Source organism: Perognathus longimembris, chromosome 7, assembly GCF_023159225.1.
Source record: "Perognathus longimembris pacificus isolate PPM17 chromosome 7, ASM2315922v1, whole genome shotgun sequence".
Classification (NCBI taxonomy): Eukaryota; Metazoa; Chordata; class Mammalia; order Rodentia; family Heteromyidae; genus Perognathus; species Perognathus longimembris.
In genome coordinates, this window is record NC_063167.1 from 36,627,278 (window position 1) to 36,645,785 (window position 18,508).

The 18,508-nt window shown below is 45.0% G+C and overlaps 1 protein-coding gene across 1 annotated transcript in view; it reads left to right on the plus strand.

The window, feature by feature from the left end:
• Lexm (lymphocyte expansion molecule) overlaps positions 1-18,240 on the plus strand; it is a 30,258-nt gene extending 12,018 nt beyond the window's left edge. Inside the window, exons 9-10 of the mRNA XM_048351402.1 lie at positions 1,837-1,970; positions 17,638-18,240. Of these exons, the coding sequence (XP_048207359.1) occupies positions 1,837-1,970; positions 17,638-17,710 (207 nt within the window). The 3' untranslated portion in view covers positions 17,711-18,240. The remainder of the gene's footprint in view (positions 1-1,836; positions 1,971-17,637) is intronic.
• The last annotated feature ends 268 nt before the right edge of the window (positions 18,241-18,508 follow it).

The window sequence follows — 18,508 nt, forward strand, 5'->3', positions numbered from 1 at the left end:
ACCTATTATTGGAGTCTAATTATCACACATCTGGGGGCTGGGATGTAGCTAGGTTCTTCTTCTTCTTGTTTTTTACCCAGTCCTAGGGACTGAACTCAGGGCCTGGGCACTGTTCCTGAGCTGCTTTTTCTCAAGGCTAGCACTCTACACTTGAGCCACAGTGCCATGTCCAGCCTTTTCTGTTTATGTGGTACTGAGGAATCAAACCCAGGGTTTCATGCATGCTAGGTAAGTACTCTACCACACAGCCACATTCCCAGCCTGGCCTTGGGTTCTTTATATTCCCAGTATTACAAGACAGCAAAAAACCGAACCAAGCAAACAAATCATAAAAAAGGTGCACAAACCTACCAATCTTAAGTGAACACTTCTATTAAAATGGCTTGACCCTGCATACACACACACGCACACACACTAGCACTCAGATCAAATTCCCAGTATCCCAGCCCCTGCTGGAGTTTTACGTGGTGTTGATTAGCTTGCTATTTTGTCTCTGGGTTTATCTTCCCTACTTTTTGTCACTGTGTACCTGAGAGATACCAACTTATGGTTTGTGAACTTCAAGTCCATGGATCTGGCTCATTGTTCTTAGGCCTGTGGTAGAGGAAAACTGCTCACCTCATGCAAGCCAGGAGGAGGAAAGGGGCTGGGGGTGGTGGTGGGCAGAGGACAGAGGTGGCCATGATCCCAAGCTCCCTTTAGAAGCCACTGAGTCACTTCCTCCAGCTAAGCCCTGGCCCCCAACAGTCCCTTCAGCTATGAAGTCTTCAATGGGTTAATCTATTGAGGAAGGCAGAGCCTTCCTTTTCCAGTCACCTCTCAATAGTGCCACCAAGCCTTCAATACATGAACATCTTGTGGGGGGCACTCTGTCTAAACCATAGCACACTCTCTCAGGATACATATATCATTTGTGTATAATTTATATATAAATTCTATGCAAGTAAATTCACAATTACAATTGCTTTTAAGTTACCTGCTTTCTCCCGATGCTCCTGTTTTGTCCCCTTCCACACTCCCATACCTGAGTCCTCAGGCACCCAGAGTATAGCTTAGACGAGAGCCAAGTGGTTGTGCTGCTACCACAGGGTCAGCCATCTGAAGTGGAGGGGCTGATGTGAGAGCTGGTCCTGATGGGAGGACAGAAAGGCCCTCTTCATCTCCAGCAGGGATTCCTTCTTTGCTGAGCCAGACTTCTCTCTGCTGAAGGCAATGGGTTTGACACTGGCCAAGACTTGGAGTGCTATTACCTCCCTGTCCTCTCATTGGTCCATCTCTTCAGATGGCAAGGTTCCTGTCCTGCCTTTATTCCGCCTTCACTCTGTCATCATGGCAAGTTGTGTCATCTCTACACCTCTGTGTTGGGTAGATGTCTGCATGGGATGGTAGACCACAGGTAACATACATAACAAAGGTGTAGTCCTTCACAACTTGGGAGACCAGAAGGCTGAAATCTTGGAGTTTGCAACTCTGAAATCTCTCAGCAGCTTCTGGTGGTGGCCACTGAGCCTTGCCTGGTAAATGCATCACTCAGCCTCTGTATTAGTGTCTATTGTTATAAAGATACCAGTCATATTGGACCAGGGTACCACCCTGCTCTGGCATCCCAATTATATCTCATCCCTCATCCCAATTATATCTGCAGCAACCCTATTTCCAAATAAGGTCAAAGTCTGAGGCACTTCAGCAAATCTTTTATTTATTTATTTATTTATTTGGAACACAATTCTACTCATGGTGGGTTGGGGTAGACAAGAGTGGCCAGAGGGGAGGAAACCCAAGCTCAAGTTTCCAAACCAGGCTAGCTAAAATCCTGCCATCTTCCCCTTGGTGCAGAACCCAGTGGCAGTGGGGCGCTACCTCAACACCACGCTGATGGAGAGCAAGGACAGGAGGCAGCGATATCGGTCCTTGTACATGACTCCAGCTAAGCGCTACCCTTTCAACCCGGTCCGTGACAACATCTTGAAGTGAGTGCAGCTGTAATGCCAGTTAAGGGCAGGAAGGACTGACCCTATGTGGGCTGGGAGTGTTTCTTTTTGGTTTTTGAGGGAGCGTGGCTGCTGCCCCTAATGCCAGCCAAACTGTAGGCAGTGGAGAGACAGCACAGGCTATGTTAGTGGGAGGGTGTTATTTAACTTCTCTGAGCCTCATTTCCTTCAGCTGGCAAATGAGATGGCAGGTGGTTGGGAGAGACTCAGGTGAACTATCTAAAATTCTAGACAAGGAAAAGGTACTTGTTCTACAGCACCCATAACCCACATGGTCTAGGTACTGCCTTGAGTGGTTTTGCCCTGGGAAATCTGTTTCATTGTGCTCAGAATGGGTTAGTAAAACTTATGTTAGGAAGTTATGCTGGGTGCCAGTGGCTTATGCCTATAATCCTAGTGACTCAGGAGGCTGAGATCTGAGGATCACAGTTCAAAGCCAGCCTGGGCAGGAAAGTGCATGAAACTCTCCAATGAACCACAAGAAACAGAGAAGCAGAGCTGTGGTTCAAGTGGTAGAGTGCTAGCCTTGAGCAAAAGAGAACAGAGTCAGAGCCCAGGCCTTGAGTTCAATCCCCATGACTGACAAAAAAAAAAAAAAAGTTGTGAAGCCCATGAAAGAAAAGATTCATGGGAAACCACAGCAAATTATAAAGGAGCTGACAAATAATAGAACTGCTATATTTTATTGGCCATCAGCCGTAATATAATTAATCTCAATTTTAAAAACTCTAAAATGTGACTAAACATGTACTTTAGAATTGAGGTTTTTTTTGTTTTCTAGAAACAGTGGAGTGAGCATGAGAAGCAGATGCTGGGGCCAGATTGCCCAGGGAAACCAACTTTTGAGTATCATTTACAATATTTTGTTTTTTCAAAGTCATCTTATAGCTGGGCACTGGTGGCTCAAGCCCGTAATCCTAGCTACTCAGGAGGCTGAAATCTGAGGATCACAGTTCAAAGCCAGCCCGGGCAGGAAAGTCTATGAGAATTTTATTTCCAGTTAACCACCAGAAAACCAGAAGTGGTGCTGTGGCTCAAGTGGTAGAGCACCAACCTTTAGCTGAAGAGCTCAGAGACAGTGCCCAGGTCAAGAGTTCAAGCCCCAAGACCAACAACAACAACAAAAAAGCATAAAAGTCATCTATGCTTTCCCCATTGCTTTGCTCCCTTTCTCTGGAAGATTCCTGGGAAGGGCAGTGGAGGCAGTGGAGACTCCATGCCCGAAAATATTTTGTGTTTTCCTGCTTGCTTCACAGATCCTGAGTTTGGTGGGACATAGCTTTCTAGGAATTTGGAGGGCTTTGCTCCATGCTTCCTAGCTTTCAGTGAAGAAGACAATGCTGTTCTTGCTCTCTCTCTCCTTTATATATAACCTGCCTTTTCTTTCCAAAATATTCTAGGATCTTCCCTCTGTCTCTGGTGTTCTGTTTTTTGTTTTTTGTTTTTTTTTTGCCAGTCCTGGGCCTCAGACTCAGGGCCTGAGCACTGTCCCTGGCTTCTTTTTTTTTTTTTTTTGCTCAAGGCTAGCACTCTGCCACTTGAGCCACAGCGCCGCTTCTGGCCATTTTCTGTATATGTGGTGCTGGGGAATCGAACCTAGGGCCTCGTGTATCCGAGGCAGGCACTCTTGCCACTAGGCTATATCCCCAGCCCCTGTCTCTGGTGTTCTGAAAGTTCATGATGGTTGGATTTCATGTGGTCTTTTTTTTATCCATTGTGCTGGCTATTAGTGGACTCCTTGTCTTTAGAGACTTTGTACTTTCTATTCTGTTCTGTTCTGTCTGTTTGCCTGCCTATCTGTCACCCATCTATGTCTGTCTACTTACCTACCTACCTACCTACCTATTTATCTATCAATTATCCATCCATCAATAGACCCTGTCTTGCTTTGTATCCCAGGCCGCCTCTTCATGAATGGTGGGATGAACCTATCATGCCTGGCTTCCTTTCTTTCTTTTGAAAAATGTTAGATGTTATGGCTTGGTTCCATCTATGCCTTTTCTTTTTTCCAGTCCTGGGGCTTGGACTCAGGACTGTCCCTGTTTTCTTTTTGCTCAAGGCTAGCACTCTACCACTTGAGCCACAGCACCTTTTCCGGCTTTTTCTTTCTATGTGGTGCTGAGGAATTGAACCCAGGGCTTCATGCATCCAAGGCTCTATCTCTAAGCCATACTCCCCACCCTGCCTTTCCATTCTACTTCTTTCTGTTAAGTTTTATGTAGCCTCTGTTTTCCAACCCTTTTTGGCTATCACATTCTTTTACTTTCCAAGAGTTGTGGATTGCTCATTTATTCTTTCTGTCTCGCTCTCAATAGCACCCAGTTCTGTATGTAGTGCAGTATGTTCTTCTATCTAATGGTGTTAGTTACAGTTCTTCTGAAGTTCCTTTGCCACCTGTCTTATCTCCATTTTTTCCATCTTCCTCTTCCTGAGAATCCAAAGAAAGAAATGGTACACAGACAGCCCCCTCCACACCCACCGCAGAGTCTTGATATAGGAATCTGGTTTCTTAACTACACATCAAAGTATAATTTGGGAGGAAATTTGTGGAAAGATCCATGTGGAAGATGTAATATGGAGGGTGCGGGTGGGAGATGTTGTGAGTTTTCTTTTGTAAAAACTGAGAGGCCGACCCTGTGGCTGCCGACTCTCCAGCAGCCAGAAATTCTAAAATCAAACCCAAAGTGGCAAGCAGCTACTGGTGGCATGGAACAATCAGATGGGAGAGTAAAGAGCTCCTGTGACAGATAAACGGCCCCATTACAGAGGATGCCCAACTCTTACCAGCAAATGGAGCTGAATTCCACAGCCAGCTCTGCCCGCACAGGAGTGAGGAACCTCCCCCGGGGCAAGCAGCTCTCAACCAGGAAAGCCAGCCCTGAGACGCCCTGCCATGCTGAATCCACAGCCTATTCAGAACCAGGGGTTAAAGGCAGCAGCCCGGATACAAACAAGTCCCTGCTGGTGGACCAGCGGGAACCGGCACAAAGGCAAGCTAAGGCTGCCATCTACAGGCCCCCGAAAGGAAGTGCAGGTTGGAATCAAGAATCCATAACTTCTTCATCCCAGATGCATAAATCACAAAGAAATATTACAAATTTTATGAAAGGTCAAGCCAACTCGCCAGCTCCAAAAAACAGTACCGCTGAAGAGGAGATGGAGAATAAAAAAACACTGGAGGCTAAGATAGCAGAAATAATCAAAAGCCTCAGGAACAAATTCAAAAAACAATTCCAGGAACTTAGAATGGAGTCTCAAAGGATCTTCAGGAAGTCAAGAAAGAAATGGAAGCAAAAATAGATACAGTCCACTCCTCACTTAAAGAAGACCTTAACATCCCGAGAAACGAAATGCATGAAAAAAATGGAATCAATATACAACTCATTAAAAGAAGAAATTACCACAATGAAAGCTGATCTGGCAACTATAAACAGCTCATTTGCCTCAATGCAAACCACACTCAAAGCCACATCTCAAAGAATTGATCATCTTGAATCTCTAGTCTCTCTTTTGGATGATGATTCAGCTGATAAGGACCGGAAGATTACTGCACTCCAAGAAACTGTCAAACTCCAGGGCAGACTAATCCAGGAGATAGTGGACAGAGAGAAGAGATATAATCTGCATATAATCGGAGTAGATGAAGGAGAGGAGTATCAGAGCAGAGGTATACAACACATATTCAATATAATCATCACAGAGAATTTCCCCAATCTCAAAAGGGAAAACATCACCCAAATAACAGAAGCATATAGAAAGCAGACCAGACCCTAGACGAAACACTCCCAGACACATCATAGTCAAGTCCTTAACAACAAGAAACATATTCTGAATGCAGTCAAAACAAAGAAAGAACTATACTACAATGGAAAAAAGATCAGAATCACAGCAGATCTCGCCACACAAACATAAAATGCATGAAGAACCTGGAAGAACACCATCCAAGTCCTGCAGGCCAACAATTGCCAACCCAGACTTAGATACCCAGCAAAATTAGAATTTACTTTCAAGGGAAAAACCAAATCTTTCCATAGCAAAGAGAAACTAAAGGAATATGTAAACAAAAAAGCAGCCTTACAGATAATTCTAAGAGGAGAAAACCACCAACAGAAAATGTACAGGACCTCCAAACAGAAGCAGAAAGAAACTACAATAGTCAGAGTCCAATAGGAAAAATAGCTCAATAAAGACAAGAAAGAAAGGAAAGGAAAGAAGCAAAACACAGCCTAACAGTGCCGAGGTCCTTTGCCCCCAGTACTCTCCTGGCCAGCAGGAGAGGTGAGGAAGTGCACCCCGGCCGATGTAAGCCCAGAAAAGGCAAAGAGTCGGCAAACTGCCCATACCCAGCCCCCCTTTGCCAGAGGACAATCAGACAGCCCAGGAGAAAGTTCTCGCAGTCCCACTTTATTGAAAAGGCTCCACTCTTAAATAGGTCAGAGAGCGGCAGGAAGGGGAAAGGTGTAGCGCACCTAGCTAGGGGCTATGAGAGGTGGCCTGAGCTGTCCGTCAAGGGTGGAAGGCTGAGGGACCACCCTAAGGGGTGGCCTAATTCTACGTCACAGCCCACAGGACCACCTCCGGGTTCACCACCAGCCGCCATCTTGGCTACACATGATCCCAAGGCTGGGAGGCGGGCCAGTTAGAACCGCCTTTCCAGTTCCAGACCGGAAGGCAGGCAGGGCTAACAGCCATGTGACCCCAGGGCTGAGAAAACAGGCGGGGCCAGCTGATTGCCTCTTAATGATGCAAGGCGTGCCCCACATAACAGGAAAATGGAAGGGGAAAAAAAAAACACACCTATCCATGCTCTCTTTAAATATAAATGGATTGAACTCTCCAATAAAAAGGAAAAGATTGGCAGAGTGGAATCGCAGACAAAATGTAGGCATCTGTTGTCTTCAAGAGACCCATCTTACAGCTAAGGACAAAAACAGGCTCCAAATGAAAGGATGGAGCAAGACCTTTCAAGCAAACACACCTACCAAAATGGCAGGGGTAGCCATCCTGATTTCAGACAAGCTAGACCTCTCATTAAAATTAGTTCAAAAAGATAAAGAAGGACACTATATATTAATACAAGAAAAAATCCAGAAATAAGACATCACCGTGATAAATTTATACTTACTGAACAAAAGAGGCCCTAAATATATCAAACAAATTCTCTCAGAACTACAGAACAAGATAGATCCAAATATAATCATAGTGGGAGATTTTAATACTCTTTAATACTTTAATAGACAGATCCAACATACACAGGATTAGCAAGGGAGCTGAAGACCTAAGTAACACCATATCCCACATGGATCTGACAGATCTGTACAGAGTTTTTCACCCTACCAAGACTCAGTACACATTCTTCTCAGCAGCCCATGGAACATACTCCAAAATAGATCATATCATATTCCATACAAAGAATCTCAGCAAATACAAGAGTTATCCCATGTACATAATACAAGACATTATCCCATGTATTCTATCTGATCACAGTGGAATCAAGGTAGCCCTCAATAACAAAGGATACCACAGAAACGACACACATACTTGGAGGCTAAACTCCTCACTGTTATCTAACATTTGGATCACAGAGAAAATTAAGGACAAAATTAACTATTTCATAAGCAACAATGGCAATGAAAATACATCACAAAGAAACCTATGGGATACAGCAAAGGCAGTGCTGAGGGGCAAGATCATTGCCCTCAGCGCACACATTAAAAGAATGGAATCAGGACAGGTAATAACCTCATGATGCAGTTAAAACGACTGGAGAAACAATAAAAAACTGAATCTAAAAAGACTAGGAGGAGAGAAATCACAAAGATTAAAGAAGAGATAAATCTGATCGAGAATAGAAAGACCATTCAACACATAAATAAAACTAAAAGCTGGTTCTTTGAGAAAATAAATACAATTGACAGACCCATTGCAAGACTTACAAAGAAAAAAAGAGAAGACACTCTTATCTGTAAGATCTGGGACTCCACCAGAAAAATTACAACAAATACACAGGATATTCAAACAATTATAAGGAACCATTTCCAGAACCTTTACTCACTAGAGAAGGAAAATTTTATAGAAATGGATCAATTCTTAGAGAAGTATAAACTACCCAAACTGAATCAAGAAGAAATAAATCAACTAAATAAACCAATAACCTACAGCGAGATACAGGAGGTAATCAAGAGCCTTCCAACAAAGAAAAGCCCAGGCCTGGATGGATTCAGCAATGAATTCTATAAAACCTTCAGTGAGGCGCTAATACCAATATTCCTCAAACTCTTTCATGAAATTGAAACAGAGGGAGAAATCCCAAACTCATTCTATGAAGCTAATATCATACTCATCCCCAAACCAGGCAAAGACCCAACAAAAAAAGAGAATTACAAACCAATATCACTAATGAACACAGATGCAAGGCTCCTCAACAAAATATTAGCTAACAGGATCCAGAAACTGATCAAGAAAATTATACATCACGATCAAGTAGGCTTCATGCCACAGACACAAGAATGGTTCAACATCTGGAAATAAATAAACATAATTCACCACATCAACAGAGCTAAGACCAAGAACCACATAATCGGGCTGGGGATATAGCCTAGTGGCAAGAGTGCCTGCCTCGGATACACGAGGCCCTAGGTTCGATTCCCCAGCACCACATATACAGAAAACGGCCAGAAGCGGTGCTGTGGCTCAAGTGGCAGAGTGCTAGCCTTGAGCGGGAAGAAGCCAGGGACAGTGCTCAGGCCCTGAGTCCAAGGCCCAGGACTGGCCAAAAAAAAAAAAAAAAAAAAAAAAGAACCACATAATCATTTCAGCCGATGCCCAAAAAGCCTTTGACAAAATACAACACCCATACATGTTAAAAGCCCTGGAGAGAACAGGAATAGAGGGAACATTCTTTAAAACAATAAAAGCCATATACAACAGACCAAGTTCGAATATCATATTAAATGGGGAGAAAGTAAAACCATTTCTCCTAAACTCAGGAACAAGACAAGGATGCCCACTCTCCCCGCTTCTACTCAACATAGTGCTGGAATCCCTAGCCATAGCAATAAGGAAAGAGGAGGACATCAAAGGGATTGACATTGGTAAAGAAGAAATCAAACTATCCCTATTCACAGATGACATGATCTTATATATGAAGGACCCAAAAAACTCAGTCCCCAAACTCCTAGACCTAATAAACCATTTTGGCAAAGTAGCAGGATACAAAATTAACCCACAAAAATCAGCAGCTTTTCTGTACACCAGCAATGTACAAGCAGAAAAGGAAATTCCAGAAATAATACCATTTGCAATAGCTAAAAAAAAAAAGAATAAATGACCTACAGATTAACCTAACTAAAGACGTGAATGACCTATTTAATGAGAACTATAAAAATCTATAAGGGAAATCAAAGAGGACACCAGGAGATGGAAAGACCTCCCATGCTCATGGGTAGGCAGAATCAATATAGTGAAAATGGCCATATTGCCCAAAATGTTATACAAATTCAATGCAATCCCCATCAAGATCCCAGCTACATTCTTCACTGAAATAGAGAAAACAACCCATAAATTTATATGGAACAGCAAAGACCTAGAATAGCTAAAGCAAATCTAGGGAAAGGAACAGCACAGGAGGAATCACAATACCAGACTTCAAGCTCTATTTTAGTGCCATCATAACAAAAACAGCCTGGTACTGGCATAAAAACAGACCTGAAGACCAATGGAATAGGATAAAAGACCCAGAAATAAAGCCGCATTCTTACAGTCAGCTGATATTCGACAAAGGAGCTAAAGACATACAATGGAGAAAACATAGCCTCTTCAACTACTGGTGCTGGGAAAACTGGGCAGCCACATGTAGAAACTCAAAGTGGACCCTAGCCTATCACCATGCACCAAGAACAACTCAAAATGGATTAAGGATCTCAACATCAGACCTGAAACCTTGAGACTACTGAAGGACAGAGTAGGAGAGACACTAGAACTTACAGGCACAGGTAGGAACTTCCTGAACATAGACTCAACAGCACAACAGATAGGGAGAGACTTGACAAATGGGACTACTACAAAATAAAAAGTTTCTGCACAGCTAAAGACATAGTCACTAAACTAGAAAGACAGCCAACCATATGGGAAAAGATCTTCACCAGCAGAGCAACAGACAAAGGCCTAATATCTGTCATCTACAGAGAACTAAAAAAACTAACCCCCTCCAAACCCAGTAAACCAACTATTAAGTGGGCAAAGGAGCTAAAGAGAGACTTCACAGGAGAGGAGATAAAAATGGCAAAGAAACATATGAGGAAATGTTCAACATCCCTGGTAGTAAAGGAAATGCAAATAAAAACAACCCTGAGATACCACATCACTCCAGTTAGAATGGCCTATAACTCTGAACTCAGGCAACAACAAATGCTGGAGGGGATGCAAGGAAAGAGGAACCCTTCTCCACTCTGGTGGGAGTGCAAATTAGTACAACCACTTTGGAGAACAGTATGGAGGTTCCTCAAAAAGCTCAGCATAGACATACCTATCTATGACCCAGCCATACCACTCATAGGCATCTATCCTGAACAACAGGTCTCAAGATATCATAAAGACATTTGCACATCCATGTTTATCGCTGCACAATTCACAATAGCCAAAATATGGAAATAACCCAGATGCCCCACTACAGATGAATGTATTAAAAAAATGTGGTACCTATACACAATGAAATACTACATAGCGATTAGAAATGATTAAATATTGGTATTCGCAGGGAAATGGTCAGAACTTGAACAAATAATGTTGAGAGAGACAAGCCTAGAACAAAGAGAACAAAGGGGCATGGTTTCCTTGGTATATGACTGTTAGGGAGGGAGGAGGACAGTAGAGACCAAGTCTGTAAAACAAACTTCTTTTCAAATGGTATTCCACATGTTTGGGTCAGCGACTTTACATTATGTGTCTAAAACCAAACAACTACTAAACATAAAAAGGTCTAGAATAAACCTATCAGTGGATCACAATAGCTCAACAGCTATGTACACGTGATCATATAAGATGAGGATAAGCAAAAACAACTCCAAGGACACAGGAGGATTCTACTGTTGACATTATCTTTAAAGTTGTAGGTGAATTTCCTGTGGCATACCCTACATGGTTACTGTATATGATTTTGGTACACTGGATATTGTATACATGCCTACCTGATCTAGGGAAAGGAAAGAAAAATGAGGGTGTAATATATCACAAGAAATGTATTCACTGCCTTATTATGTAACTCTGCCCCCTTTGCACAACAAAGTTTTTTTTTTTTTGCCAGTCCTAGGCCATGAACTCAGAGCCTGAGCACTGTCCCTGGCTTCTTTTTGCTCAAGGCTAGCACTCTGCCACTTGAGCCACAGCACCACTTCTGGCCATTTTCTGTATATGTGGTGCTGAGGAATTGAACCCAGGGCCTCATGTATACGAGGCAAGCACTCTTGCCACTAGGCCATATTCCCAGCCCCACAACAAAGTTTTAAAACAAAATTTTTTAAAAAATTATAGAAGAAATGTAAAAAAAAAAACCACTCATAAAAAAACAAACAAAACCTACCTGAGCCTATTAACTTAAAGACAAGATATATTTTGGCTGTTTCAGACCATGGTCAGTTGGCACCATTGCTCTTGGGATGGGGTGAGGCAGTATATTATGGTGAGGGGTATGTGGGAGGAGAAAAGCTGGTGATCTCCAAGTGGCTAGGAAGCAGAAAGAGGAAGGAGGGACAAGGTCCTCTATCCCCTTTAAGGACAGCCCCCAATGTCCTCCCTTCCTCCCACTAGGACACGCCTCTTAGAGGTTCCACCACCTCTCAATAGTGCCACAGGCTGGTGATCAAGCACTTAGCATGTGACCTTGGTGGGGACAGTTAGAATCTAAAGTATAACAGGCTGGGACTCACCTTTGCCTCATTATGTGCAACTTCCCAGTTGCTCATATAAGGAACCATTACAGGCTTATGAAACTTTATGATAGACCACAAAATTGAGCCCGGAATGGGGAAGAATGGGGTTGTGCTGCATAAAGCCAGTAGCATTAAGGAGTCATCTAGCCTGCTTGAAGCACATCTTATTTCCCAGTAGACTATAGCATCTATAATTCAGGTCCCAGTGGGGAGTCTGCTCCATCCAGGGCTTCATTTACATCAGCCTGGACTTCCATCTGACCTGTTGGAGGCTCTGAGATGAATCTGAGATGAATCTTACCTTTGCCCTCTCCTCCTCTGGGTGACTCTGTCTCTTCTCAGTTGTAGAATGGGAATGATGAAGGCTGCCTCACAGCCTATAGCTCTGTTATTTTGTATTCCTGTTGCTTCATTTTTTTTTTTAGTGCTGGGAATTGAACTCTGAAGCCTCATGCAGGCTAGATAAACACTGTTATCACTCAGCTACATCCCAGACCTAATACATATTTCTACCATCAATGTTCAAAGAATCTAACCTCAGCATCTGAGATTCTCAGCAGATTTAAAAAAACAATTCAGTCATCTTAATAATATATTTCATTATGGTTTGGATTTTCATTTTTACAATGACAAGATATTGAACCTCTTTTTATAGGCTTCCCTATACCTCTCTTGAAATGTTTTCAAATCTTTTCTACATTGTACAAAAGAATGGGTTGCTGGTTAGGAATGTGGCTTAGTGGTGGAGTGCTTGCCTAGCATGCAAGAAGCTCTGGGTTCTATTCCTCAGTACCACATAAGCAGAAAAAGCCAGAAGTGGCACTGTGACTCAAGTGGTAGAGTGCTAGTCTTGAGCAAAAGGAAGCCAGGACAGTGCTCAGGCCCTGAGATCAAGCCTCAGGACTGACAAAAAAATGGGTTGCTTGTTTTCTTTGTTAGGTTTTGGAATTTCTTTATATATTCTAGACAGTCTTTTCTTAGACATATATTTTGCAAATAATTCTCCCAGACACTTAGGATTTCAATGGGAAGTAACTTGTGTGTTTAAGAACTCTGTGGCATTCTTGGGTACAAGAATGGAGTGTATTGGGTGGCGTGGGGGCAGGGGGATAGAGACAAAGAGGCAGTCTTAAGGTTCAGATGAGAGAAGAGCCTTTGGGCCAGACCAGGGACAATGAGGACCAGTAAGTAGACAAGAAATAGAGATCTACTGCTTAGCAGGAAATGCCCTGGTTCCCTGGTGACCTCTCTTTGCCTCTTTGCAATCTTCTTTCCTTTCTTTGACCAACTTTGCAGTGCCTGCTAACTCATGGGTTACAACTGAGGTGAAGGGAAGATCCAAGGAGAATCTCAATCTTGCCTTCATGGAGTTCATATTTGGTGGAGAAGACAATAATCAAATTCATGGGCTAGGGATGTAACTCAGTGGTAGAATGCCTTTCTAGCATGTTCAAGGACATGGGTTTGGCCACACACACTCAAAAGAAAAAAAAACTGGAAAGGAAACAAAGGAAAGGAGGAAGGAATAGAGGAAGGAAAAAAGAAAAAAAGAATTGAAAAGAAAGGAGGAGGGAAGGAGGAAGGATAGGAGGGAGAGAGGAAAAAAGGAAGGGAGGGAGGGAGGGAGGGAGGGAGGGAGGGAGGGAGGGAGGGAGGGAGGGAGAAGGAAGTTAACAGCTGTTGGATGTTGTTGGACACAAGCCCTGGGTCCTTCCTATGAGAATGCCATCTTCCAAATGGCTCATAGGATGGGGACCAGAGTCCTTAGGGGTGTCACTCCCGAGACAGAGCTAAAGCAGTGGAAGAAACATAGGACTCAGATTATGAAGTCCAGGCCTGGATTCTGGCCCTGGCTTTGACCGTTGGAGTGATTTCAGCCAAGTTTCCTCCATCTCCCTACCAGGGGTGGGCTGGATGATCTTTTACTGGACGTTCTCACCAACGAGGGTGTGTTGATGAGCTGAAAGGAGTGGAAAGTAGAGAGTCTCTTCCTGAAGAACGGGGCCTTTTGTTGTGAAAGGAGCTCACCAATTTTTGGCTTCTCACTCAGTAGAGGCCTTCTTGTGGGGCATAGCTGACAGGTACCTGTTAGGTTTTTAAAGTAGGTAGCCGGTAAAAGAGAACGCCATGCGGTATTCAGGCAGGAGAGAAAAGTTTATTCTACTGACCTGCTCCCAAGCTCAAGGTGCACGAGGTAGGCAAGAGAGCGAACCACGCCGGGGGGTGGGGGGTGGGGGGGATGCCTTATGTAGGGCAGGGATGGGGAGGTGTGGCCAGGATGTAACTTCAAGGAAGGGGGAGGTAACTGCCTCCAGGTCTGCTGGTTACCCAGGTAACTGGGTGGAGACTTAATGGGTGGGGGCATCTGCATGTAGCCCTCAGGGAGAGGACCTTACATTCCAGCCTTTTAATAGTTATGAAAAGGGCGAAGACTCTCTCTGGCTGCTTCCTGCTGGCAAGGGGTGTCGGCATTAGGGGTAAAAGGCAGAAATGTGTAGTCCCTCCTGAAGGCGAGCAGCAGGTGTCCCTTGGTGGTAGATCCTTAGGTAAAGTCTCCAAGAGGTTTCCTTAGGTTGGGGCTGGACAATAATAAAAAGAAAAATATTACTGAAATGAAAAGAGAAAAATTGGGTACTAATGGCTTGGAGGACAAAGGGATGGGGTAGAGAGGTGTATGGAAGGCAGCTGGCTCCGTGTTACTGTTACTCACTCGGGTCTTCAGGTATTCGAGACAGCTTTACCTTGGTAGGCCCAAGGGAGGAACAGGTGTACCTCGAAGTCAACGTTGGTATAGAAGGGGCAGGAGCAGAAGCCCTTTTTATTCTTGACAGATGAATCCACTGTGGCTGTCCTTGGAGCTTGACCGCAGTGGGGGTGGTCAGCAGAACCTGGTGAGGGCCTGTCCACTTAGGATGTAAACCAGATGGATTAAGGGTCTTGAGAAATACTTGATCCCCAGGCAAGATTGGGGGAGTGGGAAAGGGACCTTGATGTGGCTGTGGAAGACATTGGTCAGCATGTTGGCGTAACATGTGCCTAAGGAAGGTTAGAACAGGAAGGTAGTCTATCAGTGGAGTCTTGGTACTGTCAGTAGGGAAATTACCTAGAAGAAAAGGCCTTCCATACATTAATTCAAAAGGACTGAGAAAAGTAGGGCTGCGGGGAGAGGCACGTAAGCGGGTGAGCGCCAGAGGTAACAGTTCTGGCCAGGATTGCTGGAGCTCTAAAGAAAGTTTAGAAAGCTGTGTCTTAATGAGTGCATTAGCTCTTTCCACCTTTCCAGATGACTGAAGCCTGTAGGGAATGTGAAGATTCCACTGGATATTTAAAGAGGTGGCTACCTGTTGAGTCACCTTGGAGATGAACGCAGGTCCATTGTCAGATTGAAGTGACCTAGGTAGGCCAAACCTAGGAATAATTTCTTTTATTAGGACAGAGGCAACAGTGTCAGCAGTCTCTGATGTTGTAGGATAGGCCTCAATCCATCCTGAAAATGTATCTACCATGGTTAGAAGGTATTTCAGCCGCTTACATCGAGGCATGTGGGTGAAGTCTATCTGCCAGTCTTCCCCTGGGGTATGTCCCCGGGCTTGGTGTGTGGGGATCGCAGCTGGTCGGAGACCACCCTGTGAGGAGGTAAGGGAACAGGTAGGGCAGGCTTGGGTAATGGCCTTCAGTCGAGCAGTTAGGCTAGAGCAATGAAGTAAAGGCTTGAGAAGGTGGGAGAGAGGCTTGTATCCAATGTGTAATGCCTGATGCACCTGGGAAAGGAAATTGTCTGCTTGGGACTCAGGGAGAACAAATCGTCCTGCTAGGGACCACCATCCCTGTGCCTCCTGTGAGGCTCCCTGATGAGTGAGTTCCTCCAGCTCCTGTGGGGTGTAAGACGGTTGAACTGGAGGCAATACTGGAAGTAAGGGTGCTAGAAGTTGTCTCTGGGCTGCTTTCTTTGCCTCCTGGTCTGCTTTTGAGTTGCCCACCTTAATGGCATCAGGTCCCATCTGGTGTCCCCGGCAGTGAATGACAGCTACCTGTTGGGGAAGGGAAGCCGCTTCTAGGAGCTTAAGAATAAGGGAAGCATTAGTAATGGGGGTCCCTTTAGTAGACAGGAAACCACGCTCCTTCCAGATGGCTGCATGTGAATGGAGAATATGATAGGCATATTTTGAGTCTGTATAAATGTTAATCCTCCGGCCCTTGGCTAGAGTTAAGGCCCTGGTTAAAGCTATAAGCTCTGCCTTTTGTGAGGTAGTGCCAGGGGGCAGAGGGCTGCTTTCAATAATGGTGCAGTCACTAACAATGGCATAACCCGCAACTCGGCTGACTGAAGGGGTGAGTGTGGAACTGCCATCAATGTACCAGGTGTCTTCTGGGTCAGGAAGGGGGGTTTCTGAGATACCTGTAAAATGGGGTGTGACATCATCCAAGGTTTCTGTACAGGAGTGGACAAGAGGGTTAGAATTGGATGGAAGCAAAGTGGCTGGATTAAGAGGGGAGCAGCTTTCCAGTGAGAAGTCAGGGTTCTCAATAAAGGTAACATGAAGCAGCTGTAGGCGGGAAGGGCAGAGGCAAGACAGGGATTTATGAGATAAAAGGTCCTTTAGCCTGTGGGGAGAGCGAATGGTAGTGAGCTGGCCAAAAGTGAGCTTTGTGCTCTCCTGTGCCAGGGTGGCTGCTGCTGCCAGAGCCCGAAGGCAGGCTGGCCAGCCTTTTACCTTGGGTCTAGTTGCTTCGAGAGATAGGCCACAGGTCTAAAAGAGGGGCCTGACATTTGCCCAAGCACCCCAAGGCCAATTCCCCACTTCTCAGTGACATAAAGTAAAAAGGGTTCTTTAAGATTGGGTAGAGCCAGTGCTGGAGCCTGTAGAAGCGCTTGTTTCAGTACCTTAAATGGGGTGTCGATGGGCTTTGTGGGGTCTGGTGGCTCTTTTAGGGAGCCCTTGGCTGCCTCATAAAGTGGTTTGGCCAAGGTAGCAAATCCAGGTATCCAAATGCGAAGAAAGCCCGCAAGTCCCAAGAAGGACAGAATGTCCTCCTTGGTCTGCGGGACAGAGAGACTCAATATAAGCTTTTCTATCAAGAGTAATTCTTCTCTCTGTAGGAGTTATGGAGAGACCCAGGTACGTTACTTCTGGCTTTGTTATCTGGGCTTTAAAAGGAGAGACTCTATATCCTTTGGCCAATAGGAAGTTAAGGAGGTCAGCTGTGTGTTGGTGCGCCAACTCGAGGGAAGGGCTGCAAAGCAAGAGATCATCCACATACTGAAGAATGACACTAGGGGATACCTGGAGAGAGAGAAGGTCCTTTGCTAGAGCTTGTCCAAAAAAATGTTTCGGCACCATATATGTTAGGTTTTTAAAGTAGGTAGCCGGTAAAAGAGAACGCCACGCGGTATTCAGGCAGGAGAGAAAAGTTTATTCTACTGACCTGCTCCCAAGCTCAAGGTGCACGAGGTAGGCAAGAGAGCGAACCACCCCGGGGGGATGCCTTATGTAGGGCAGGGATGGGGAGGTGTGGCCAGGATGTAACTTCAAGGAAGGGGGAGGTAACTGCCTCCAGGTCTGCTGGTTACCCAGGTAACTGGGTGGAGACTTAATGGGTGGGGGCATCTGCATGTTGCCCTCAGGGAGAGGACCTTACAGTACCCACTTGGCTTCTGTGGGTGGAAGCCCACTGTTTTCCAAGTGATCACATCCAGTTTTTCTGTCTTTTTAAAGGGAAAGGATCACACCTTTTACGAAGGGCAAGTGTCGTCCGACTGTGGATCATAGTTCAGATCCTGCTCCTTAAAGCTACGTGGGAAGGACAGTTATGGTGACCAGAAGGCCCCAAGCCTGAAGATAAATCTGGAGGCAGGAAGATGGGAGTAGGAAAAGGGGGTCTTGAAGGAAAGACTATGAGACTGCCTGGGAGAGGTGGGAGGGGTCACCTTGGCTGCAGCCATGTGCCTACATCACAGTACCTATTGGGACAGCCAGGGCCAGGTACTTTTTGTTAAAAGAGATCAAGTGTCCTGAGACTTCTAGTTGGGGACATAAATGTAGGAGTTAGACAGCAGGTGGACCATGGGGTTGAATGTGGGTGACTCCCTAGAACCCCAGCTATTCAAAGCCAGAGTGCTAGCACTTATTAAAGTCCAGAGGGGGGTAGCAGAGTATGGCATAAGTCACAGGGCAGCCTTAGGCCCTCTAGGTTATATAGCCATTCCAGGATGTTTCTGGAAGCTCATCAGGGCCTCATATTAGGAGGAGACTGCTGACTACCAGGTAGTGTCCAGCCATAGGGACCAAACCAGCTGCAACCAAGTCAGGCCTGGCAGTATCCCAGGGCTGCTGCTTCTTTCTTATTCTCCTCCTTCTCCTTTACCTTCCTCTTCCTCCTCTTCTTCCTTTTCCTTCTCTTCTTCTTCCTCCTCCTCTCTGCCTTCTTCCTCCTCTTCTTTCTTTTTTGTTGACTGTGGGGTCTGCACTCAGGCCCTGAGCTTTTATGCTTTGGGCTAGCACTCTACAACTTTTGAGCCACAGCTCCACTACTGGTTTTCTGGTGGTTAGTTGGAGATAAGAGTCTCATGGACTTTCCTGTCCAGGC